The sequence below is a fragment of the Phyllobates terribilis genome, unplaced genomic scaffold (genome assembly GCF_046119375.1).
Source record: "Phyllobates terribilis strain yellow unplaced genomic scaffold, ASM4611937v1 Scaffold_1__5_contigs__length_1240528914, whole genome shotgun sequence".
NCBI classification, from domain to species: domain Eukaryota; kingdom Metazoa; phylum Chordata; class Amphibia; order Anura; family Dendrobatidae; genus Phyllobates; species Phyllobates terribilis.
The window spans coordinates 321,657,226-321,682,988 of record NW_027362761.1 but is presented as its reverse complement, the minus strand read 5'-3'; the positions used below and the strand labels follow the sequence as shown (position 1 = coordinate 321,682,988).

Here is a 25,763-nt window from a genome sequence, read left to right as displayed (position 1 = left end):
CAGTAGGTGTATGGAGTCTTGCAAGCAATGCTAAATTAGTAAAAAGTATGTAAAGTACTGTGCTCCATATAGAAGAAAAATCTTTAGTGCCACCTGTAGGTATCTATGCTGTAGGTCATTGCTCAAGCCATGCAAAAGCATTGACATGACACGGGGCACAAAGCTAGTAGATGATTGTAATATCTTAAGGGCTATGGAGTCAAAGTTGGTAGAAATTTACCAACTCCAGATTTTTTTGTTGTTGTTTTTATTATTAATTAGCGTTTATAGGAATTTTGCAAATTATTTTTTGTTAGAATATATTTTATATTCTATCAATCTAAGGCCATGATTTATAAAATAAAAAAAAAATGTGATACGGTGGTGATGCAGTTTTACTACAGTAAATTTGTTACAACTAATTTATGGCCAGCTATGAAGGAGACCGGGTTGGAATGTGAGATAAATAGTTAAACATTGGCTCATCAACTCTTTAGCCCTGAATGTTCCCAAAAATTATAAGGATGTAATAAAACAAAGGGTAGCTGTCTTTGGAACATGTTCATTTCTTTGCTTGGATGCACAGTGGCACTTTTTTTCATTTTCTCCAGTAGCCTTCTGGCTTGTCCAGGTGATTTTTAGCAATGTGCAGACAGGCAGCAATGTTTTTGGCGAGCAGTGGCTTTCTCCTTGCAATCCTGCCATGCACGCCATTTTTGTTCAGTGTATTCCTGATGGTGGACTCATTAACATCATTAACGAATGTGAGAAAGGTCTTGTATTGCTTAGAGGTTACCCTGGGTTCCTTTGTGACCTAGCAGACTGTTATGCGCTCTTCATGTGATTTTTGTTGGTCGACCTCTCCTGGTGAGGAGGATAATGGTCTGAGAAATCTTTATTTGTGCCATGGTGCACTTCCACTAACACCTGTTGTGAAGATCAGGTTTTGATGACCTTATCCTTTTATATAACAAGTCACCCACGCACACCTGATTGTCATCTCATTGATTTAACACTAGAATTTCACCTTCAAATTATCTGCTAATCTTTATAGTTCATACTTTTGCCATTGAGACATATTTTATCATTTTCATAATTTAAAAAAGATAGTCTAATAGTTGTGACTCCTTTTTTTTATATGGTTCTCTTTATCTAGTTTTAGGATTGGTGTGAATTTGTGCAGAAATCTAAAAAATTCTGAAGGGTTCACTAACTTTCAAGCACCACTACAGCATAGTGTATCCTCTTATTTTATACCAAATAAGATGACTAATATTTTAGATTTTTTTTTTCATGTAAGGCTGCTAAACCTAATGTTATCCTTTTTGTCATATAGCTATTTGTTCCTCTGTACTCTTATTTTATTTGGCTATGTCTCTGCGCCATGACTGTTCTGTATGGACCAGCTGAAAGTAAAGTCTTACCCCCTGTGATTAATCAGCTCCCATGTGGCTCCGTTAGTGTTAATTTGTACACGCAGGGGACAGACAGCCATGATGGAACATGACAGCTGCTTTATGCCATAAGGTCACTAGAGATGTCTGCGCAGCAATAATTGCTCCATGTAGCTAATGGGATTCTCCTTTTCACTGTATGGTGCAAATGATCTGAAAAATTATTACTGCGTCATACTACTGCATTTTTTTTGTGTTGTTTTTAAAGGGAACCTGTCACGTCCTAGGGGCTATCTACACTGCCCCCATTGCTCTGTTAGTGATGCAATGTGCATCACTAACTAGCTGTTTATATTAAAATCGGTGGTAGTGTAATGAAATTATAACATTATATATACTTTGCCCATGATAGAATAGTAGGATCACACTCCTATGACTCAATACGAGCAGGTAGGACAAAGTATATATATAATGTTATAAAATCATTATACTACCACCGATTTTAATTTTGCATCACTAACAAAGCAATGGGGGCAGTGTACATAGCATCTAGGATGTGACAGGTTCCCTAAAGGGTGTGTTCGAATGGGGCCAAATATGCTGCAAATTTTTAGAAAATCTGCAGTGATAAGCAGCAAAGTACATTATTGTATGTACTAAGGATTTAAAACCTGTTAGAGACATTCACACTGGATTTCACCCTTTTAAATCATAGGTTGAAACTTATGGCAATTTTCCAGGCAGAATCTGCATGGAAGTTGTGCTTTTTTTTCCTGCAGAATTGTTTCATGGAAAGCTCTGCAACTATGCTACTCATCTGCAAGGAATCCCTTTTTAGATGAATGAAACATTGAATCATTGGCCCATCGCTGGTAGGCTGAGCTTTTGGCCGCTTTGCCACAGTGACACCACAACATTTGTCCATAACCCACCTCCACCTGTGAGATGGTTCTTGGCTATTAACATTTTGTAAATCAGGATATTGGCTAATTTATTTGGGAGCTTAGGTTGTTGGCTCTGCAGCTGCCTTCTATACACAGTCCTTCGCTTTCAGATATGTGTCTTGCCATAATGGATCTCTCAGAACTAAAGGGAAGTCTCTGAAAGGTCTAGACTAGTGTTTCCAAACCCCGTTCTCAATGTCCCCAAAGCGTCATGTTTTCAGGATTTCCTTAGTATTGCACAGGCATCAGAAATGGCCACAAGTTCTCACCTGTGCAATACTAATGAGATCCTGAAAGCATGACGTGTTGAGGGCCTTGAAAACGGGGTTTGGTAAACACTGGTCTAGACTGTTGTACCTGTGTGCATTTTTTATTTTGTGCATGTCTCTTTTTTTTTTTCTGTTTAGTATGATTCTTGGGTGTGCTGCCTTTACACGTAAGATTGATTGTCCACATTGCCACTGTGGGATCGTTTGTACGAACAATCCCACAGCCAACATGCTAGACTAAACTGGCAGATTCATCACTTAATTGAGAAATAAACTGTACATTGTGATTGACCAGAGTTTCAAGTGTTCATTCTATCATGCCATCCATATACAGTACAGACCAAAAGTTTGGACACACCTTCTCATTTAAAGATTTTTCTGTATTTTCATGACTATGAAAATTGTACATTCACACTGAAGGCATCAAAACTATGAATTAACACATGTGGAATTATATACTTAACAAAAAAGTGTGAAACAACTGAAAATATGTCTTATATTCTAGGTTCTTCAAAGTAGCCACCTTTTGCTTTGATGACTGCTTTGCACACTCTTGGCATTCTCTTGATGAGCTTCAAGAGGTAGTCACCGGAAATGGTCTTCCAACAATCTTGAAGGAGTTCCCAGAGATGCTTAGCACTTGTTGGACCTTTTGCCTTCACTCTGCGGTCCAGCTCACCCCAAACCATCTCGATTGGGTTCAGGTCTGGTGACTGTGGAGGCCAGGTCATCTGGCATAGCACCCCATCATTCTCCTTCTTGGTCAAATAGCCCTTACACAGCCTGGAGGTGTGTTTGGGGTCATTGTCCTGTTGAAAAATAAATGATGGTCCAACTAAACGCAAACCGGATGCCGCTCCAAGATGCTGTGGTAGCCATGCTGGTTCAGTATGCCTTGATTTTTAATAAATCCCCAACAGTGTCACCAGCAAAGCACCCCCACACCATCATACCTCCTCCTCCATGCTTCACGGTGGGAACCAGGCATGTAGAGTCCATCCGTTCACCTTTTCTGCGTCGCACAAAGACACGGTGGTTGGAACCAAAGAGCTCAAATTTGGACTTATCAGACCAAAGCACAGATTTCCACTGGTGTAATGTCCATTCCTTGTGTTCTTTAGCCGAAACTTGTCTCTTCTGCTTGTTGCCTGTCCTTAGCAGTGGTTTCCTAGCAGCTATTTTACCATGAAGGCCTGCTGCACAAAGTCTCCTCTTAACAGTTGTTGAAGAGATGTCTGCTGCTAGAACTCTGTGGCATTGACCTGCTCTCTAATCTCAGCTGCTGTTAACCTGCGATTTCTGAGGCTTTTGACTCTGATAAACTTATCCTCAGAAGCAGAGGTGACTCTTGGTCTTCCTTTCCTGGGGCGGTCCTCATGTGAGCCAGTTTCTTTGTAGCGCTTGATGGTTTTTCAACTGCACTTGCGGGCACCTTCAAAGTTTGCCGAATTTTTCGCACTGACTGACCTTCATTTCTTAAAGTAATGATGGCCACTCGTTTTTCTTTACTTAGAATTTGTATTATGGCAAGAAAAAAGCAGCTAACAGTCTATTCAGTAGGACTTTCAGCTGTGTATCCACCAGACTTCTGCACAACACAACTGATGGTCCCAACCCCATTTATAAGGCAAGAAATCCCACTTATTAAACCTGACAGGGCACACCTGTGAAGTGAAAACCATTTCCGGTGACTACCTCTTGAAGCTCATCAAGAGAATGCCAAGAGTGTGCAAAGCAGTCATCAAAGCAAAAGGTGGCTACTTTGAAGAACCTAGAATATAAGACATATTTTCAGTTGTTTCACACTTCTTTGTTAAGTATATAATTCCACATGTGTTAATTCATAGTTTTGATGCCTTCAGTGTGAATGTACAATTTTCATAGTCATGAAAATACAGAAAAATCTTTAAATGAGAAGGTGTGTCCAAACTTTTGGTCTGTACTGTATATTGTCAATCACAGATGAAACATTTTGCCCTGATTTGATTTCGGGCTATCCAAAATATTAGATCTTCCAAAAAACATTTTTATATATGAAGCATTGAATACAAAGCTAAATGCTTTGCTGAATATCTTGTACACCATCTTCTACTTCTGCTCCTGTTTTTCACTCTATTTTCGATTCTTGTCCTGATTGATAAGTAAAGAGACTTTGCCAAGACTACACTGGGACGTTTCTTGCCTTTACCAAGCCCCGTCTGGTACTCAGTTTGTGCTGGGGTTTACTTATTGACTTGAGCTGATTGAAGCCAAACCCTGAAGAGCAAATTAATGACCACAATCTTCAGGGAAATGTGAATGACTGTGCACAATGCCCAGCTGTTGATGTGGATGTTTCCTAGCATTGCTTTACATGCCTAAAATTTAGGTGCTTCCTACTACCACTGATGATGTTGACTATTGAATATGAACAGTGTGTTTGGTATGCTCACCGTATAATATGCATACAAACTTTTAGATTTTATTTAGGAGTCTTCATATTTATTATTATAGCTCGACCTTCTTAAAGTGAAAGCAGTTGAGTTGCAGTACCATAATTTGACTAGTGGCGTGCTGTTGAAAAACAGACCCAGTTTTTTTTTTAAATGTTATTTTGCTTACCATTATTACACTTAAACATCAAAGGATGGGTGGAAAGACTTGTAGAAGAGAAGGTAGAATGATCATGGGGATTAACGATCCAGATTTTCACATTTAACTGGTCAATCCGAGACAACCAAAAAAAGTGTAATGGTAGCTATAAGACTGCACTGATGACTAGTGATACTTACAGTAATAATTCTTGGGACTAATGCATAAGCCAGTCATCGAGCCATATCTCTTCATGTAGACCTGAAGTGCGTAGAGGACAGCGTTGACTGTTGGATGAAGGTATCTGGTTCTGATGAATAATGTAAATGTGGGCAAGGAATTAGATCAGGGAATGTATACTTGACTAAAAAGATAGTCAGACCCCTGGAAGAAGCATACTGCGAAACGGCGTAGGGGTTCAGAGAGGTGAAGCTATACTCCCTGACACATCATGTCCCTCATATACTGAGACTTCAGGTAATCTACCATCACACACAGTTTTTGTTTACATACGGCTGTGGTTGAGGCTGAACTATAGGCATTCTATCACCAGGCTGTGGATGGACATGTGCATTCCACTATTTGGCGGTTTTACTACATAGGCACTTGGCACTCTAATATTATATGTACTATAGGCTTCTATCACTAAGTGGATGTTTATGTCCTATCTAAGCACAGTTGTATTTGGATTTGCTCTTGGCACCTTATTTAGCCATCTAGCTAAATATATATGACTTCAGAATAAATAATATCTGATTTATTGGTGCCTTGACCTATTTCTATTGCAATTTGCAAACTCTGCAACTATTCTGATGTTATGAGTAGGCATTTGATGTACCCTAGCTTCATTTATCACCTCTCTCCATTGGAGGTTTTTTGTCCCACCCGGTTTATTTCCTTTTTTAATGTATTTTTTGTATTTAATAAAATTTATTATTGTTTTTATCTAGCTAGAGTCTTTTATCCTGTAGTATTAATTATGCGGTGTAGGATTATATGTATTCTGTAGTCACTAAAGTGTCTAGCGACTGCCTTTACCTTTTTGGACATTTATGATTAAAAAGATAGTCACTATCATCCGAACTGCAAACATATACACTGCTCAAAAAAATAAAGGGAACACTTAAACAACAGAATATAACTCCAAGTAGATCAAACTTCTGTGAAATCAAACTGTCCACTTAGGAAGCAACACTGATTGACAATCAATTTCACATGCTGTTGAGCAAATGGAATAGACAATAGATGGAAATTGGCAATTATCAAGACACCCTCAATAAAGGAGTGGTTCTACAGGTGGGGACTACAGACCACCTCTCAGTACCAATGCTTTCTGGCTGATGTTTTGGTCACTTTTGAATGTTGGTTGTGCTTTCACACTCGTGGTAGCATGAGACGGACTCTACAACCCACAGAAATTACTCAGGTAGTGCAGCTCATCCAGGATGGCACATCAATGCGAGCTGTGGCAAGAAGGTTTGCTGTGTCTGTCAGCGTAGTGTCCAGAGGCTGGAGGCGCTACCAGGAGACGTGGAGGGGGCCGTAGGAGGCCAACAACCCAGCAGCACGACCTCTACCTCAGCCTTTGTGCAAGGAGGAACAGGAGGCGCACTGCCAGAGCCCTGCAAAATGACCTCCAGCAGGCCACAAATGTGCATTTGTCTGCACAAACTGTTAAAAACTGACTCCATGAGGGTGGTATGAGGGTCTGACATCCACAGATGGGGGTTGTGCTCACAGCCCAACACCCTGCAGGACGCTTGGCATTTGCCACAGAACACCAGGATTGGCAAAGTTTCCACTGGCTCCCTGTGCTCTTCACAGATGAAAGCAGGTTCATACTGAGCACATGTGACAGACGTAACAGAGTCTGGAGACGCCGTCGAGAGCGATCTGCTGCCTGCAACATCCTTCAGCATGACCGGTTTGGCAGTGGGTCAGTAATGGTGTGGGGTGGCATTTCTTTGGAGGGCCACGCAGCCCTCCATGTGCTCGCCAGAGGTAGCCTGACTGTCATTAGGTACCGAGATGAGATCTTCAGACCCCTTGTGAGACCATATGCTGGTGCGGTTGGCCCTGGGTTCCTCCTAATGCAGGACAATGCCAGACCTCATGTGGCTGGAGTGTGTCAGCAGTTCCTGCAAGATGAAGGCATTGAAGCTATGGACTGGCCCGCCCGTTCCCCAGACCTGAATCCGATTGAGCACATCTGGGACATCATGTCTCGCTCCATCCACCAACGTTGCACCACAGACTGTCCAGGAGTTGGCGGATGCTTTAGTCCAGGTCTGGGAGGAGATCCCACAGGAGACCGTCCGCAACCTCATCAGGAGCATGCCCAGGCGTTGTAGGGGAGGTCATACAGGCACGTGGAGGCCACACACAATACTGCGCCTCATTTTGACTTGTTTTAAGGACATTACATCAAAGTTTGATCAGCCTGTAGTGTGTTTTTCCACTTTAATTTTAAGGGTTAACCCAAATCCACGCCTCCATTGGTTAATAAATTTGATTTCCATTGATTATTTTTCTGTGATTTTGTTGTCCGCACATTCAACTTTGTATAGAACAAAGTATTCAATGAGAATATTTCATTCATTCAGATCTAGGATGTGTTATTTGAGTGTTCCCTTTATTTTTTTGAGCAGTGTATTTATTCGTATATCATGGCCAATTGCCCAAAAAATGAAGTCTAAATGGATAGTCCACATGACTTTTTGACTACAAAGATGTGTTTTTGTTTTGTTTTTTTTTGTTTTTGTTTTTTTGTTTATTTTTTTTGGATAAACGTAAAAATATTCCAGAGAATTGGTGTAGGACAAGAAAAGCATTGGGTGCGGGAGGTTTGGATAATAGATGTTATTGGTGTTGGGTCATTGACAAGAAGGAGAACACATGTAGGGTGGCAGACATAGATGAGGAAGATATATACATGGTTCAGCACTGTGGAGAGCTTTGTGGGTGAGTGATTACTTTTTTTGTATGGGATGAGAGGCCAGTGCAGTGCTCTGGCACAGTAGAGAGCCATGGATGTAGTGGCTTGGTGAAAGTTTAAAGGGAACCGGTGAGTCGATTCACGCTGCCTATACCACAGGCAGCATCACTCGAACCCTGCTTGCATAGTTCCAGCCAGGTATGTTTTTCTCTGAAACGACCGGTGAACTAGATCGGGGCAGGAGAAGTGCTTGGGGGGGGAGGGGCAGCTCTGAACTAGTCTTATGTCTTCCTGTGTTCCCCACCCGGAACTTTAATAGTCCAGCATTTCAGAGAATAACGTACCTGGCTGTATTCGTGCAGCTAAGCTCTGATTCTTGTGGTTTTTGCAAGCTTACTCGACTTGACAGAATCCCTTTAAAGCCTGGTTTGACATCTAAGTTAGATGAGAGAGAGTAGGGTTTAGTAAGGGGAAGACTGGTTAAGCGTTAGTTACAGCAATCAAGACGAGAGATAAATCAGAGAATAAGTCTTATCCAAACGTCAGTGCATCCGAAATACAGAAGCAGTCATAAATTTTCTCACTGTACGTTCCACTCCAGATTTTGGGTTACAAATTTTACTGAAACACACTACAAATTGCTTCCGTGTGAATAAGGACTAGACACATGTTCACACAGTTTGTAAGTTTGTGGATTTTGACGAGTATACATTTCAAAATCCATGTAAAAAGCTCTGTGCGCGTACCTTAAATGTTTCCCTAGCAAGAAAAGGACGGATTCTGGAGATGAGGTTAGCCACTTTCTCCTGTTTGTGTAGCTTTCCTGACCAGCACTACTGTCCATATAATGGCTGCTAGTGGAGGAGCAATGTGACCAGTCCATCAGCCTCCTCCAATACAAAAGCAGCTATTCCATGAGAGGTGGTTTACAATTGGAGGAGGCTGAAGAACAGAACTAGTCACATGTTCCTCCACCCGCATTACTCTAAGGCTATGTGCCCACGATGCAGAAATGCTCAGGATTTTTTCCTGAGCGTTTCTGCATCTCCCTGGCAGAAAAAAACGCATGTGGATTGTACATACGTTTTCCTGCCAGGGACAAGCGTATGTGAAGCGTTCTTCACTTGCATTTCCACATGCGGGTTGACAAGCGCTTTCCAAGCGATTTTAGCATCACTTGGAAAGTGCTTGACAACTTGGTCACACTATATAAATCTATGCAACCGGCATGGATTCATATAGTGTGACCGAAAGAATGGAAAAAAATAAAAAAATAAATCTATACTTACCTTCTGATGGCCCCCGGAGTCTTGCTTCGCTCCGTCCTGGCGTGTCGGCAGCTCGCGGTACACTGAAGGACCTGCCGACGTCAGCTTCGCATGACCCGTCACATGACTAGGACGTCAGCGCTGGTCCTTCAGTCCACCGCGATCTGCCGGCAAGGGAGGACAAGGGCAGCGGGGGCTGTCAGAATGTAAATATGATATTTATTTTTTTTATTTTATTATTTTTTTTTACAGGTTCTATGGTACCCGGGTCCGGAGGAGAGTCTCCTGTCCGCCACACCCGGGTACCATCCGTACATTGAAACGCATGGAATGCGCATGTACATATGCAGTAATGCATAATCTAAGCGTTCCAATGCGGCGAAAACGCAGCGCTTCCGCAAAATAATTGGTAGTGCTGCTTTTTTTTTCCGCAATGATAACCCGCAGCGGAAATTTCCACAGCATGTGCACAGCACATGCGGATTATCATTGGGGAACATGGCAGGCCTTCTACCATGCGTTTTTTAAGCGTTTCTGCAGCGGAATTGCCGCTGCGGAAACGCATTAAAAAAATGCATCGTGGGCACACAGCCTAACAGCAAAATTTGTCCTTTTTATAATCCGTCTATCTGCTGATTTATGACCACAGTCTACATTATATTTGCAGAGAAACAAAGCCTGTAAAACTAAAATGCTAAATTTGTAATGAAACTCTGTTGCATTGATTTTTTTTTTTTTTTTTACCCAAAATACATACATTTAAGTAGAAAAAAAAGATGTGTCTTGAGCATGCAAGTGATAGATATTTAGGGAGTATAGGAAAGATCTGAATCATGTATACAGCCAAGACAGCGGACATGCAAGGTTAGGATTTTTAGTAGTCATCCACACTTACTGTAGATCTAAAGGGTGTCCTTGAGGAGTCTGTTGACTTCATCAACTTGTAGCTATTGGTCCGCAATGTAACCATTGCAGTACATTTTTAGTAACCTCTCTACAAGTGCTCTTTGTACCTATTAACTAGTCTTATTGCGGTGATGCAAATGCTCAGCTGTCATGGACTGTCTGACCGAATACAATAATTCATCTGGATCTGTTTACCTTGTGTTGTGGTTGGGGAGCTGTAGCGCAGTGTATACAATGTTGTAAAACAGCTCCCATCAGTTTAATATTTCACTATTGCTAATTGTCTTGTGTTTGATAGCTCAATGTTGCACCCTTGAGGCCAACAATAAAACAACCGCAGAACAGGCTGGCTGTTTTGTTGTTTTTTTTCTAAGGAAACATTAACAGTTGAAGCATAGACTTTGTCCTAATCTTAAATTTAACCATGTGAAACCTGTAAATTAAATGAATTGAATGAAATGACTGTTTGTGATCTTGAGTGTAACATTTTGCTTTTCTTTTTTTTTAGTGCTCCAATGTTGGCTCTGAGATCCTCTTCTCCCCTGCTGCGTCCCAAGGTAAGCATGTCTCAAAGCAGTTCACTTTTAATTACTCTTGTGCAAAATTAGGATTTTTTTGTTTTTACTATTTTTTTTTATTAATATGCACAGTGGCCAATGTTATAGATCAAGTTGCTCATTGGGGATGCAAAAAAAAAACTAAATACAAAAGATACGAAGAATATAAGAATAAAATAAGAATATGAAGGTTGCTGGAAAGCTGTGAAATAAATGTCCATATGATCAATGCACCAAACGTGTCCTGCAAGCGTCAGCCCGGACAGGAGGAGATAGTAGTATGTTTATATTCCCTTGACAGATCAGGCATTGATCTTGGGGTCAGACAGTGCTGTTTATTGAGTTCAAACATGGAAGACCTTGCAGGGCCTATGGGAGGAGCAGATCCACCCTCTTTGGTAGTGCAATCGCACCTCAGGTCATCCAACTAAAGGATGCCCATATGTTTTGTCAGTATATTACTTGCACGAGATTCTTTTTATGCTTTACATTTCCCAAACCCCAGTCCTCACGATCCCCAATAGATCATGTTTTCAGTGTTTCCTTAGTATTGACAGGTGATGGAATTATTATCAAGGCATAGGAAATGACCTGTGTAATACTAAGGAAACCCAAAAAACATGGTCTGCTGGAGGTTGTGCGGACCAGAATTTGGGAAACGCTGGTCTACCTTTTACATTGTGATGCAATTTCTGATAACATGTTGCATGTAATCAAGCAAGATGAAATGTGTTTAGGAACAATCAGGTCATCAATGTTTTTTGAAGCTCCTAGTTATCCAACGTGTAAATTACTATATGATAACCCCGTGGTGGTAATTTCCAGACAAGCGGTGTGCGCCTACCTTCCTGGGTCTGAGACAACTCACAGTTCCTGCTATCTGTCTTGTGTACAATGGCATGAAAAAGCGAAGCTCATCAGCACTTGGTAAATGACACCCGAGCGTTTGCAAACCATTTACCAAGCTTCGCCGGTGCTCTAAGGAACGATACAAGTAAATGACGAAAAACAGCGCTAACTGCACATGAATGTGGCAGTCTGTATTAACTCCTAATAATCTTCCACTTACTGTTGCAGAATGCTAAAGATGTGTGCCTGCGTTGTATTGGAAGTCATTTCTATTAGGGCTCTGGTTGTGAATGTTCCTCTCTTCTCCGTTGCTTAGATGTATGGCGACTTCTTCCCGAACGCTACAATCTGTGCCTCACTGAAGAAAACCCACAGCCCCTCTCCCTCCTTGTCTCTAAGAATTAGTCAATAGGAGAATGATGAGCGATGCTAATCCCGCTCTGCAGTATCCCGGCAGCAGGAACCTTATTGATTTTCAGATTAGTGTTGTTTTCAGAAGTGCCAAACCTTGCTCTGCTTATGAAAGGACATTGCTTCTATACCCAGGAGATAATGGCCCCTTCAGTTCAGCACGTTGCAGCAGTTAAATATTACCCTGCATGTTTCTGATGGCCATAGTAGTATATGACTATGTTCCTTACATTATTGTTCACAAAGCAAGACCTAATGAAAGCCAATTATGGTTATTGATAGAATGGCTAAAAATGAATGGTTGGGCTACACCACTGTTCCTATTGGGCTGTGTCTATTAAGGCTAAGTTCACACAACTGCATGAAACCTTGTTTTTCATTCAGAAAAAACTGTAGATTTTTCATCTGGACATCTATTTTTGACATCCGTAAGGCACCCAGTTTTTACACATTATGTCTTTGTGGAAAAACGTTCATGTTGTCTACCATGTTTCCACAGCAGACTACAGTATGAGTGGTGGGGTCAACATCCACATGATGTGTTACATTTCCTGGTGAAAAGTAGAGCGTGCTGCGAATGATCAAATCTGGAATTGGGACGGATTTTCGTCTTTTCCTGCAGACGTCCGCCTTTGTTGGGATGAAATTCGCAGTTAATCCACAGCCAAAGCGTCATGTTACATGTAGGTGGTGCAGGAATGGGATGCTGAAGGCTGAAATATTCTGCCATGTCCAAATTTACTGACATTTGGTAACTGACATCCATTTTGGCAGTAGACAGGACCCATTCCAGACCCACCTCTACTGGAAAAACTAATCACCCCGTTATACCGCCTCCCTTACAGAGGGCAACTGTTGCCACAAACAGAAAGCAAATCGGTGCTACATGTGCTGTGATGAACACAATCTAGTGCAAGTCTCCACAAAATGATATTAATAATTGTGGCCTTGAAAGTAAAACCGCAAAAGAAATTGGTGACCACGTATGCCATGTAGCATGAAGCCTGTCTTGTGTATGTCCTTATGCTTGTATAATCGCTATCCACATGCATACATAGTGTAGCATAGTAGTGAAGAGGTTAAACCATCTTGACTGCTTGCACTGCGAGACAGCGTTGCCATGGGAACAGGATGTATGGGACCCTTGCCATACAAATCAGGGGTCTTAATTAGCAACTGGTAACTCATCTCTTGGTTTTCAGGTTGTATTTTGTGGATATTTCCCATAGACAGAATGATCTTAGGATTGTTGTCAGGGGATCGGTTACTACCAGTAATTGCCTCCCATTCCCGTAGATGAATAGTACATGGTGCCTGAGTGCGTGTTGTGGATCCTTACAGTCATAGTAATTCCTAATTGTGGAGGGGGATGTATGGACTGATGGACAGAGTTGGAAGCATATAGCTTTTCCCATTGATTGCCAATCAGCCATTTTCCTATCTCTAACCTATAAATTTGAATACTACAGTGATATTCAGTTTTATCAGACGCCACTACCAGTTTTATATACAGCATATTCTCCAGCTTATTGCATCATGGGAAGACCACTGATCATTTGTAGAGAGAGGATTGTGGGGATAGATCATAGATATAGGAATTGTTCCAGAGAACAGACTGTTTCTAGACTGAATTTACATTTACGGTACTCCTTAACGACCATGATTTTATAATTTTTTTCCTCTCCTTTTTCCTTATTCCAAGAGCCATATCTATATATTTTTTTAGGCAACCTGGCCATATGAGGGCTTGATTTTTGTTGGATGAGTTGTAGTTTTGATCAACATAAATTTTCGAATAGAATGTACTGAAAAAAAAATCCAAGTGCAATGAAATTGCAAAACAATCGCAATTTTTTTTTTTTTTTTTTTTTTTTTTTTTTCTTTCATTGTTCGGTAAAATGACCTGACATGATTCTCCAAATTGGTTTACAGCAATACCAAGGACTTATCCAGTTTTCTTTTGTTATTTTAGTGGTGAAAAAAAATTCAGAAATTTGAAAAAATTGACTCCATTTTTTTAAACTCAACGTTTTTATTTTTCAGTCTTTGTACCTGGATGAGGGCTTGCTTTTTTCACACTGATCTGATTTTTTTTTTTTTTTACTTTATATTGAAGGTTTTTTGGGGGGGAAGGGGGTTGGAAGTACAGTGACAGAAAAGTGACAATTCTAGAATTTTCAATAATTTTATATTTTGTTGTAATTTATTTTGTTTGGGAGTGTTTTGGACACTGCAGTAGCAAACATTTTTTTTTTTCAATTTAAGAAAAAATGGTGATTTGAATTTTTGTTTTAAAACTTTATTTCTTAGTTAGGTTATCGTTCTATCCCTTGTACTATATACTGCAGTACTGTGGCATTGCTGTTCTCTTCTGGAGCTTAGTCTGTGGCTAAGCTTCAGAAGAAGACCAAAATGTCAGCTTCCGGGAGCCTTCTGTAAGTCTCCTGTTGCCATGGTGAACCATCGGCTCCCTGTGATCACGTTGCAGGGGGCTTATGGGAGCTTGTGCTGCGGGAGATTGACAGCGACATTTAAATGGTTAAACTGCAGAAATTGGAGCACGCTCTGTTTGCTGCAGTTACAGGCCAATGCCAACTATGTATCACAGCCGTCCTCTGCCTGCTATGAAGTTGTCCCTGATGGAATTGTATGTCATGGGTATCTTAAGAGTTTAAAAGGATTGTCCAGAACTAGAAAAAGGGGGCATTTGTACAAGTTTATAAAATGCGGAGTGTAATCTGTGGCTTTTGGCACTTCACACACAACAATAATCTTTCTAATATATTCAATGGTAACGATAACTGACCAGTGTAAATGCACCAATAGATAAACAAGAAAACTGGGTATACTTACAAACTATTAATGTGGATACCTAGCAACCTTCTAGTTTTTTACTGGCTACTGTGACGTTTTATAGGTGTTCCCAGGTAGCGTACATGCAAAGTCTACATTTGTTTTTATATATTTATAGTGACATAAATTTCATCAGACGGTGATTTTTCAGAACCACAAGTCCTTGATCTATAGTTTATAAAAAATGTAATTGGTCTGAAGAGTTTGCCCTGGTTAAAATGAGAGCCACACGTGGCCACAGTTTGTGTGTGGCGGTCCAGCTCTGTCCCATTCACATCATGGGGTTGAGCTGCAGTAACACAGACACAAGCCATGAACGGGTGTAGCGCTGTTTCTGGAAGAAGAAAGTGGCCATGTTTTTTATAACCTTATACAGCTCACATAGAAAAAATATTATAAAAATGACCTCAAAGTTCTACTTTCTAAAATGACCTCAGACGAGTTCTGGCTATGTACAACCATGCGGTGTTTCCAGAAACCATCCACTCTAGATATCTCCATTTTGTCCCAGCCTAACAACCTACTTGCGTTTCCAAACATGTCACATTACATGGATCACCTCTTGGTATCCTGGTACATGTGACTTGTACAGTGATATGTGTATGCAGCTATATACAATTTATCAAATTTCAGTGATTGGTGTTCAGATTTTGGGGAGGTTTCACTGACCCCAAAGAACAAAATATATAAAGGTAGAAAATAATATATATTTACCAGGATTAGTCATTCTAACTTTGCCCAGAAAGTCTAATCTGTTGGAAGAGACACAGCCCCGCTGATTGATAGCAGCCTGATGAGATGCATTTCCTCTGGTGTGATCTGGAAAGATCTGTCCACCTGTTGAGGTCAGATCTAGGTCCACGCATCTAAGCAGTATTACCAGGACAATCATGAATTGTAACAGCGGCCTGAATTATAGTATTCCTATAGGCAGCTGCTTGCTCTGCTCTAAATAATAGACAGCCGCATTACAGTGAACAGTAATTGCTTCAGGAGGTTTGCTGCTATCGATTTGTTGGTAGGAGCTCAATATGTGCAGCAGGGCTGTGTTCATGATTTAATTGCTGTGATTAATAACTCACTCAGAGGGCTAGATTACAATCAATATGAATAGTAAGTGACAGCCGGAAAGCCCTGCTCTTTCTATACATCACTTTGTGGGTTATTCTGATTCCCGTCTGCCGTAAAGGCAGCTTGTAACCCCTCCAATTCTGGATGGATTGCCAGGGTTGCAGTCCAGAGATGGCTACAAATTGTGGATAGTGGCACATCATTTAACCTCCCTAGCAGTAGCAATGTGGATCGCTGAGATGCCGCTATTATAAATAAGGTTAATGATTTATTCTCCTGAGAGCGGCAGGAACCTATTTCATGAATTGTTTACTACTTTGGATCAGATTTGATTGAAGAAGCCAAATTTCACCAGTACATTTAATCTAATGCCCATCACCCTGGAAGAGATAAATCCCTTGTATGTAGCTGTCAGTTGAGCCCTCCTGTGGCTCAAGCTGTCACAGGCTTTCACAGTATGGAGATATATATACACAGGCTCAGATGTTCCTGCTACCCCAGAGCATCTCCTTCCTGTCCCCTGATGTGCTGCTTAGCTGCCTCTATCAATTTATCTCTAGCTGCAGCTTGTCCTGGCCATCAGGCTCACACCGCAGGTGCTGAATCTTCAATGTCTCTGTGGGAAAAAAAATAGTGGCTGTGGTCTTCTCAAGGGCTTAGTGGAGTATGGAGGTTAGGTATCCTTGAGATAGGAACCGACTATTTCTGAAGCATGTCAGTCCTATTGTGCTAAGAACCAGGGCAAGCTGCTAATGATGATTTAAAGGGTCTATAGGATATATAAGATATGTACAGTAATAAAACAATTAAATCTACATGGTTTCACAATTAGGACCTTCATTGATCCTGAGATAGTTACTTAAAGGGAATCTGTCAGCAGGTTTTTGCTATATAATCGGTAGACATCATGAAGTAGGGGTTAAAACACAGATTGCAGCAATGCCTCTCTTAAACTATGTTCACACTAGGCGTTTTTTCAGTGATTTTCTGCAGCAAAACCTGATCTCTTGGCAGGAAAGAAGCTGAGTAAAAAATGCAGGTTTTGGAGCGTTTTTGGTACGTTTTTCAGGATCCCAAAGTTCAGCTTTGCTTCCACCACAGAAGCATGAACACAGGTCACCAAGGCAAAGACATATATGGAACCATATTAACCAGAATTACAAATGTGATAGTGGGGGAGTTGAATTGTTCAATAGTTTACCTAAGACACTGGCAGCGCATTGAGTTTGTAGGGCACTATTCACTTTCTCACTATGGTCTGCCATTCAGTTGCTTAGGCTTTGTTCAATTTCACACTTCCCTGGGCCCACAGGTATTGTTCAATCTCACACCTAGCTCAGCCAAAGTTTAAACTGTACAAATCACTAATTTAATTAGACTGCACTAATCCAAGCTGCCAAGTGACCAAGACAAGATAGTAAAATCACACAAATAAATGAGTTTCACATACTGTTGTACTTGTTTTTTTTTTTACTAAAAACACAGCAAAACTTGATAGCTATGTTCACACTAGGCATTTTTTCAGCGTTTTTTTCACTACCCATTACTTTCAATAGGTGAAAAACACAGAAAGAAGTGACATGCTCTATTCTGCAAAAAACATACATAGCACAAAATACTGATAAAACAAAAACCAAGGTGTGTGCATGAGATTTCTGGAATCTCATAGACTTTGCTGGTACTGTAAAACACAGCTGAAAATTTGCATAAAAAAACTCAGAAAAAACTCCTATTGTGAACATAATCTCTTCAAGATTTTATTTGTGTACAATGATTGTTTTAGCACCAGGAGCTTATCATTGCTGTGACTAGCTGGTCAGCCTTGGCCCAACATGCCCCCTCCTGTGATAGGCAACTCACTGTCTATGGACATTGTGTATACAGAGCCTGATGTGGGCAGGGGAAGCTTTTCAGCTCGGCTGCATGCCAAATATAAAAGCTCTGATTGTATCAGAAGAGCTGTACCCAGTAATCGACCTGATACATCCTTGGATTCAGCTTCTCTGTCCCTACATCAGGCTGTTCTCAGATGAGGTAGCAAAATCCTGCTGACAGATTCCTGTTAAAGATGTGGTTTACTGACAGGGCCACTAAAGTTGTTCTAAAAGGTTTTAGCTGTACTTTTGGTTTTATTTGTGAATAATTCCATGCAAGTCAATTCCTGTAATATTTTGCTTGTGTTGATGTAAATTTTGCAGAGTCAAGTTTACCCCATTTTTAGTGTTAAAGTTATGGCACTATTGCATTTCTAAGCGAGTAACCTCGGGTTAGAGGCTTAAAGACCTCCTTACTTCCTCTCTGGAACTTGCTGGGCCTGTGGCTGCCTTACAGCTAACATCACCAGGCCCGTTTACGTTATTAAAACTGGCAAATGTCTGCTTCACTTCTATAGTTGACAGTCAAAGTAGCCGTTAAGGGGAAATTTACATTGACAGCTGTTATAAGGGCGTAGTAGCTGTTATTTCTTACTCTCCCAGACACTATTATTTCTCTGGCATAATGTACATATTTTCTTTGACATTATTATTAATAATAATATTATATTTTTCTTTCATTTTAGAGTTCTAGTATTAACTTTGAAGAATCGTTGCCTATTTTTTTTTTTTTTTTTATGCTAGATACTTTAGTCTAATCCTGGTGATGTCTATTGTCGTCATCCCCAACTCCCTCATAAACATGCACTTTTAGATCAGCAGAGCATGCATGTTTATTTTAGCTTGTAGAGGGATAAAGGGCAATTTCGGATGCCTTTGGCAGCATTTGTCTTCCTGAAGGACCAAAGAATTTGACATGATAAAATTAACATTCCTGATCATCATGTGCCACAAAAGAATCATTAGGCTGCTGCCCCATGAGTATTGTTTTGTCATCTGTCACCAGCTAATGTTTAAGGCCACTTTAAGACTGCTGTAATATTGGCTCATCAGTATTAGGCTATATTCACACATGTTGGGTTTTTCAGCATCACAAATCTGCAGCAAAACCTAATCTCTGGCAGGAAATCAACTGCTTCAAAAATGCTGGTTTTGCTTCGTTTTTTGTGTTTTTCAGCTTTTTTTTCACGGTCCTTCTGTCTCTATTTATGCATGTACAATACATAAAGCTCTGTGAAGAAAAAGAACCCCATTCTATTTTGCCATGAAAAACGCTGATTCAAATTTTGATGCGTTTTTTCAGCTTTTTTTTCACCACCTATTACTTCCTATGGGTGAAAAAATGCTGAAAGAAGCGACATGCTCTATTTTCCAAAAACTCAACCAAGGCACAAAATAAGCAAAAAAAAAAAAAAACAAACATGATGTGTGAACAGAGAATTCTGGTTTCTCATAGACTTTGTTGGTGCTGCAAAACACAGCTGAAAATTTGCATAAAAATCTGCAGCAAATAACACTGAAAAACTCAACATGTGTGAACATAGCTTTATGGCCCACCGTGCCCAGACCTCCTGCGTTTCAACTCAACAGTACCTGTAGCACTATAGGGTTCTATAGTCAGCTGACTATTTGATAATACAGAGTTTCTACTTGCGTACTTGGCGCGTTCTAATGTGCGGATGGTACCCGGGTGTGGAGGACAGGAGACCCTCCTCCACACCCAGGTACCTTAAAAGCTGTAAAAAAAAAAGAATAAAATAAAGATTATATTCACCTTCCGACGGCCCCCGGTCTCCTTCCCTGTGCTTGCCGATAGATCGCGCAGGACTGAAGGACCTGCGGTGACGTCACAGTCATGTGATGGCAAGTCTTTCAGTACAGCGTACCGCGATCTGCCGGCAGCCAGCACAGAAGCGCAGCAAGACTCCGGGGGCCATCAGAAGGTAAGTATAGGTTTATTTTTTTATTTTTAACAATTCTCTCGGGTCACACTATATAAATCCATGCTTGTTGCATGGATTTATATAGTGTGACCAAGTTGTCAAGCACTTTCCAAGTGATGCTAAAATCGCTTGGAAAGCTCTCGTCAACCCGCATGCGGAAATGCATGTGAAGAACGCTTCATTTCCGCTTGTCCCTGGCAGGAAAAACGCATGTACAATCCGCATGTACAATCCGCATGCGCTTTTTTCTGCCAGGGAGATGCAGAAACGCTCAGGAAAAATCCGGAGCATTTCTGCATCGTGGGCACATAGCCTCACTGATATATGCAAAACTATCCACCGAGCTGATTACTGAAAAGTATCTTTTTTTTTTTTTTTTTTCCTCCCCCAAAGGTTTTGACTGCCGTTTTATTAGAATGATGCATGCTGAATTATTAACGCTTTTCTTATATGTTCAGTTTTTGTAGTAGCCCATATAGTAGTCCTCATCCCATACAGGAATTCATTTGTGACTAGAATTTAATGCTTTTCATAGTTTTTGTATTTTTTGTTTTTTTTAGAGCGATCATTATATCGTTGCATCTCAGCATCATCTATTATAAGTTTGACGTTCAAAAAAGCTGTGGAGGGGATGAGATTTATTGTACATGCAAGACAGACTGACTATCTATACTAATTAATAACTTGTTAGTTTATGTTCTAGTTAGTGTTTTTATCCTTTGTAATATCAAATTGTATTTGCTCTTGGATACTAATATGCATTATAGATAATTTTCTCTTAAAGGACAATCATGCTAATAACTATGCCATATTGATGTTTTTTAGGGGCACTTTTGAATGACAAAGCGGAGTCACAAACGACTTGTCTACCTAAAGTATCTGGGCTGGAGCGCAGCCAAGAGCTGAACACGGAAGTTCTCTATATTCCTCCTGTGCACAGTCCACAACCACCTCCTGCTGCTATTGTCACTTCTGCCTCATCCACGCCAGCCTCTAGTACCCGGGCCAGCCCTCTAGTAAAGAAAGAGCCGACCCTTGTAGCTCCGGCTCCACCACGACTTACACCACAACCCCAACCTCGTCCACAGTCCCGACCTTTGTCTCAACCGCAGTTGTTACCCCCAGAACTCCGAACTCAGAATCATATCCCTTCACACCTCAGTTACCCTGTACATCCGCAGCACAACGGCATCGCCAGCATCAGGTAATGACATGGAGAAGAAAAGAATTACAATGACACACAGCTAGAGTACTGTTGTTTGCATTCTTCATATATCTTCCTATACATATGAAAATCATAGAAAAAAATACCCTTGTTTTGAAGAATATAGCATTTAATGTTGATATTTCAAAATACTTTTTCTAAATGCTGAATTATTTGTTTTCTTGTCACCCACAATGCAGCCGGAGCAGTAGTGCTAGCAGTGCAGCAAGTATCGGCCTCCCCAAGCACCTACCGTCTTCCCCCCAGATCCCTTCTCATCACCCTGCTGGACCGGGTCTGCCCCTCTCCATACCCAACCTTGCTACCTCACACTTTGCTCTTAGATCTCAATCCCAGCACCATCCGGCCATGTTTGCTACCCCTCCTTCACTGCCACCACCATCTTTACCTACTAATGGCCTTGTAATTCCCAGCCACCCTGCTGGAGCAGGATATTCGGGTAAGTATAGCTGTACTACTGTGTGATTGTAGTGTATGCTGTGAGACGGAGTGGATAAGTTATCATGGTGTGTGTTCTCTGCGAGACTCCTAGGTCATCACGTGTCAGCAGTCTCATAGAAAATGTGTCCTTTTTCTAGTGAAAAATGTAATCCTTTGCAACAAGGCCACACTTTCTCTGACAACCATTTTGATACATGAGACCTGTTGTTTGCATTTCTCATATCTGTGAAATACATAAGTGAAGAATGGCAGCTGCTAAAATACTAGTCAGTACAGTAATTAGTAGGATTACTCATGGCTGGGCGTACCCAGGCCTGAACAGCTACCATGTTTCCATGACATAGAACGCACTTGTGTGGATTTCTCTACTACTGTACCAACTTATGTCTGAAAACAAACTTGAGGATCTGAACTGATTACCAATATGTAACATTAATACTGTAATAGTTTACATTAGTCCGTGAGCTTGGATTTACTCTTCATTTCCAGAATAAAGGTGTTGCAGCACATTGCAAAGCCATTAAAACCCTTTTGACACCACTTTATTACTGTAAATATCTGACACATCATCCTTTATTCTTAATTTGACCCCTTTTAAAAAGTCATGTCAGAGATTTTTAATGACTGGCTAAACGGGTTTGGGATTTTTCTAAACCTTTCTTCAGTAGAAATCTAATGCTGTGAATGGCCATTTGTAAAGGGACACCATAAAGACCTCTGACGTGTCAGAAAAAGTCACTTTTGGGTGTATGTTCGGTCTTAATGTACAAGCTAGTACAGTTTGAGTAGCTTAGAAATTGTGAATTAATCTCTGCTTTGCACACAGTCCAGTAATACTACAGTAAATTTCAATGTGCAGAGCCTTGAACTTTAAAATAAACTTCAAATTCATTATATTTTTAATATAAATATATTAAATCTGTTCACATTAACTCAAATCCGCTGGTACATTATATTTAAGAGGCTCTTTAGAGGACCATTAAAATTCGATACTCACCTGTGTCAAACTTAGTCAGTAAAAAAACATGAATACAACCTCCCAATCGCTATAAGATCATAGGCTGAGTGATGGCTGGATGAATGGTTTGTATGTTTTATTTCTGTATTCATTAAATGTTTTGTTTTGGGTTTTTGATTTATATATATATATATATATATATATATATATATATATATATATATATATATATATATATATATATATATATATATATATATATATATATTAGTTTTAAGGCTAGTAGCTTGTAGCCTTTTCCCATATAGAGTGATTACCCTAAAGTTATGTAATGTTAAATGCCAGATGGTGTTTTTTTATCTTTTTTACACCAGTGTCCAGTTTAAGGTTAATTCCTCTGTTCCCTAGCCACTGTCCAGGCCAGTATTTGGGAAGCGGGTTGGGATTAGATGGGTGTGGCTTGTTATACTGCTTTATTAAAAGCCCCAATGTGTTTTCTCCTGAGATGACTCATGGTGTTCTTTCTTGTCTTTAGATACCAGCCTGTTGATATCATTCAACCAACCAATCATGTATTGCCAGCCTCATTCGGGGATTCTGATTGGTACATTGTCACAGGCATCTCTCTTACCTCCACCAATGAGTCCTCACGTAGAAAACCACCACAGCATGACCTGCAGAAACAGGGAATGCCAGGTGAATATCTGCGCTTTTTTCTACTATTATTTTGGGGAAACTGATGGGCCGATGGGCCTCTGTGTTTTTTTTGTCTTTCTGTCTCTTGCAGATCATGAACTTCTCAGGCAGGAGCTGAATAATCGTTTTCTGGTTCAGACCTCGGACCGGGCCGGTGGCCCCCTCAGCTCTGTGCCACTGCTGAGGGCGGAATTTCACCAGCACCAACACACGCACCAACACACGCACCAGCACACATTTTCCCCCTTCACATCCAGCCTACCCCCAGCGCAGCTTATGCCGCCAAATGCACCCCCCATGGTGCGTACCCCAGCTCGAAATGTGAGGATAAGTAGAGCACCTAAGTCCAAATTCCCTTCCCTCCCCCTCTACTTATTGCTGGGGAAATGTAGTCTATTTCTAGACATTTACCATTGGCACAACATTAACACTTCTTTTCACAGCAGGTGTACTAACTTTTAGGGTTGTTACTGTAATTCTTGTAATGTCTTATCTATTTGCCTGTCAAATCGCAAGTATTTATTTCTGGAAAAGTACATTTGTATGTATAGACCCAATAATTGTCATTAGTACCTTTCTAGACTAGATATGGTTGGAGGATAGTGGTTAATCTTCAGGCTGTTGCTTCGTTTAAACATTTGTTTTCCTTTTCATAATATCCATGCAGCCAACTTGGTACTTTATAGAACTTGTATATGCCTAATATTGATTTTTTTTTAATAACTATACAATATAATGTTTTGTCAAACTTTGTAGTCTACCATGTATTTTTTTAAACAATATATATTTTAATAGTGGCTCAAATGAATAATTCTTCTCAAAAGCTTTGTTTATTAAATTCTTTGATTTATCCACTATGGGCTACAGTTAATAGTGGGCATAACTTGATGTCATAGACCTAATACTCTTGGCAGCGAATATAGACTGAGCATGAATGCTACTGCGATGTTTTCCTGCCTTGTACTCACTTGCTGTTGTTTTCTCTTTCGTTTTAGTTTGAGAAGTACGCTCCCAAGTTAGACAGCCCATATTTTCGTCATACCAGCGTAAGTTAATTATCTTTTCACATAAATCTACAATCCTGCACCTAAAGCTTATTTCTTATAGTGAATCTGCAATTTTCTAGCATTTCTGTTCACTAGGGTTGAGGGAGTATGTTCTGTTCCGAGTATGCTCGGGCCGAGCTCCGAGTATTTACAGCTGCTCGGTGACATGGTTGAATTGCTCCCGTGTGCATGATTTGCGACTGTTTGACAGTTTTATTACATGTGAGGAATGTGTAAGAAATAGACATTCCTCACATGTAATAAAACTGTCAAACAGTTGCAAATCATGCACACGGGAGTGATTCAACCATATCACCGAGCAGCTGTAAATACTTGGCGAAAGGGTTAATAGAACATACTCGCTCAACACTACTGTTCACTAAAGAGTATTTCCTGCTGCCTTTATGGAGTAATGCAAAATATGGTGAGCATATCCACTCCAAACTCCCACAGTGACGCCATAAGTGCATTTATAGAATAATCCAATGACATTTGTTTGCACTTTCTCGTTTAACTGGATATTCTTAATGCCTTCACTACCCCGCGATTTTCCCTTTTTTTTTTTTTTTTTTTTCTTTCGTTTTATCCTCCTCTTCTTCCAAGAGCCATAATTTTTTTTATTATTTTTCTGCCCATATAGCCGTATGAGGGCTTGTTTTTTGTGGGAAGAGTTGCACTTTTGAATGACCCATTCATTTTTCCATAGAGTGGACTGGAAAACTGCAAACAAAATTCCCAGTGCATTGAAATTGCAAAAAAAAAAGTGCAATTCCACAATTATTTTTTTTGGAGGGGGGAGGGTTTATTTACCATGTTCACTATATGGTAGAACTGACCTGGCAGTGTGATTCCCCAGATCATGTATGTATTTTTATTCACGTGGTGAAAAAAAAATCTAAAATTTGTAAATTAAAAACAAAGTCACCATTTTCTGAGACTTGTAATGTTTTATTTTTCGGGATCTGGGGCTGTGTGAGGGCTTATTTTTTTGCACACCAAGCTGACATTTTTATTGATACCATTTGGAGGAAGAGTAGATGATTTGATCGCCATTTATTGCAGTATTGTGGTGGCCAAAAAAGTGTAATTCTGGCGGTTTTGATTTCTTTTGTCATTGCGTAATTTACCAATTGGTTTAACTTATTTTATATTTTGATAGATATGTCATTTACTGATTGGATGAATATTTTTATATTTTGGTAGATCGGATATTTCTGAACACCACGATACCAAGTGTGTATTTTTAGGGGACTTGAAGCTGTGATCGTCCGATCACCTGTGCTATTACATAGCAGTGCTTCAGCACTGCTATGTATATCAGAAATCATGATCCTCTATGAACGCCTGCCACTGACTGGCATTCACAGGATGTTCATATTGACAGGCACAGGGGTCATCAGCAGACCCCCCCGGCTGTCATGACAACCCATCGGCGATCACGTGACAGGGGCGCCGATGGTTGGCATGAATGATATGCATTCGGCTGGCGCTTGTTAAATCCCACTCCACCCACGGCTGTTAGGCTATGTTCCCGCAAAGAGCTCTTGGTGCAGTTTTGACGCTGCATCTTCTT

The 25,763-nt window shown here is 40.4% G+C and overlaps 1 protein-coding gene across 14 annotated transcripts in view; it reads left to right on the top strand.

Moving 5' to 3' along the window:
- FBRSL1 (fibrosin like 1) overlaps window positions 1-25,763 on the top strand; it is a 596,278-nt gene that overhangs the window by 544,385 nt on the left and 26,130 nt on the right. For 12 of the 14 annotated variants that reach the window (XM_073675957.1, XM_073675979.1, XM_073675930.1 and 9 more), the window contains 5 exons: window positions 10,775-10,823; window positions 20,650-21,028; window positions 21,229-21,488; window positions 23,236-23,465; window positions 24,140-24,190. In XM_073675957.1, the coding sequence (XP_073532058.1) occupies window positions 10,775-10,823; window positions 20,650-21,028; window positions 21,229-21,488; window positions 23,236-23,465; window positions 24,140-24,190 (969 nt within the window). Of the gene's footprint in view, window positions 1-10,774; window positions 10,824-20,649; window positions 21,029-21,228; window positions 21,489-22,983; window positions 23,145-23,235; window positions 23,466-24,139; window positions 24,191-25,763 lie in introns of all 14 variants that reach the window. The other 2 variants (XM_073675948.1, XM_073675968.1) reach the window with 2 other exon arrangements.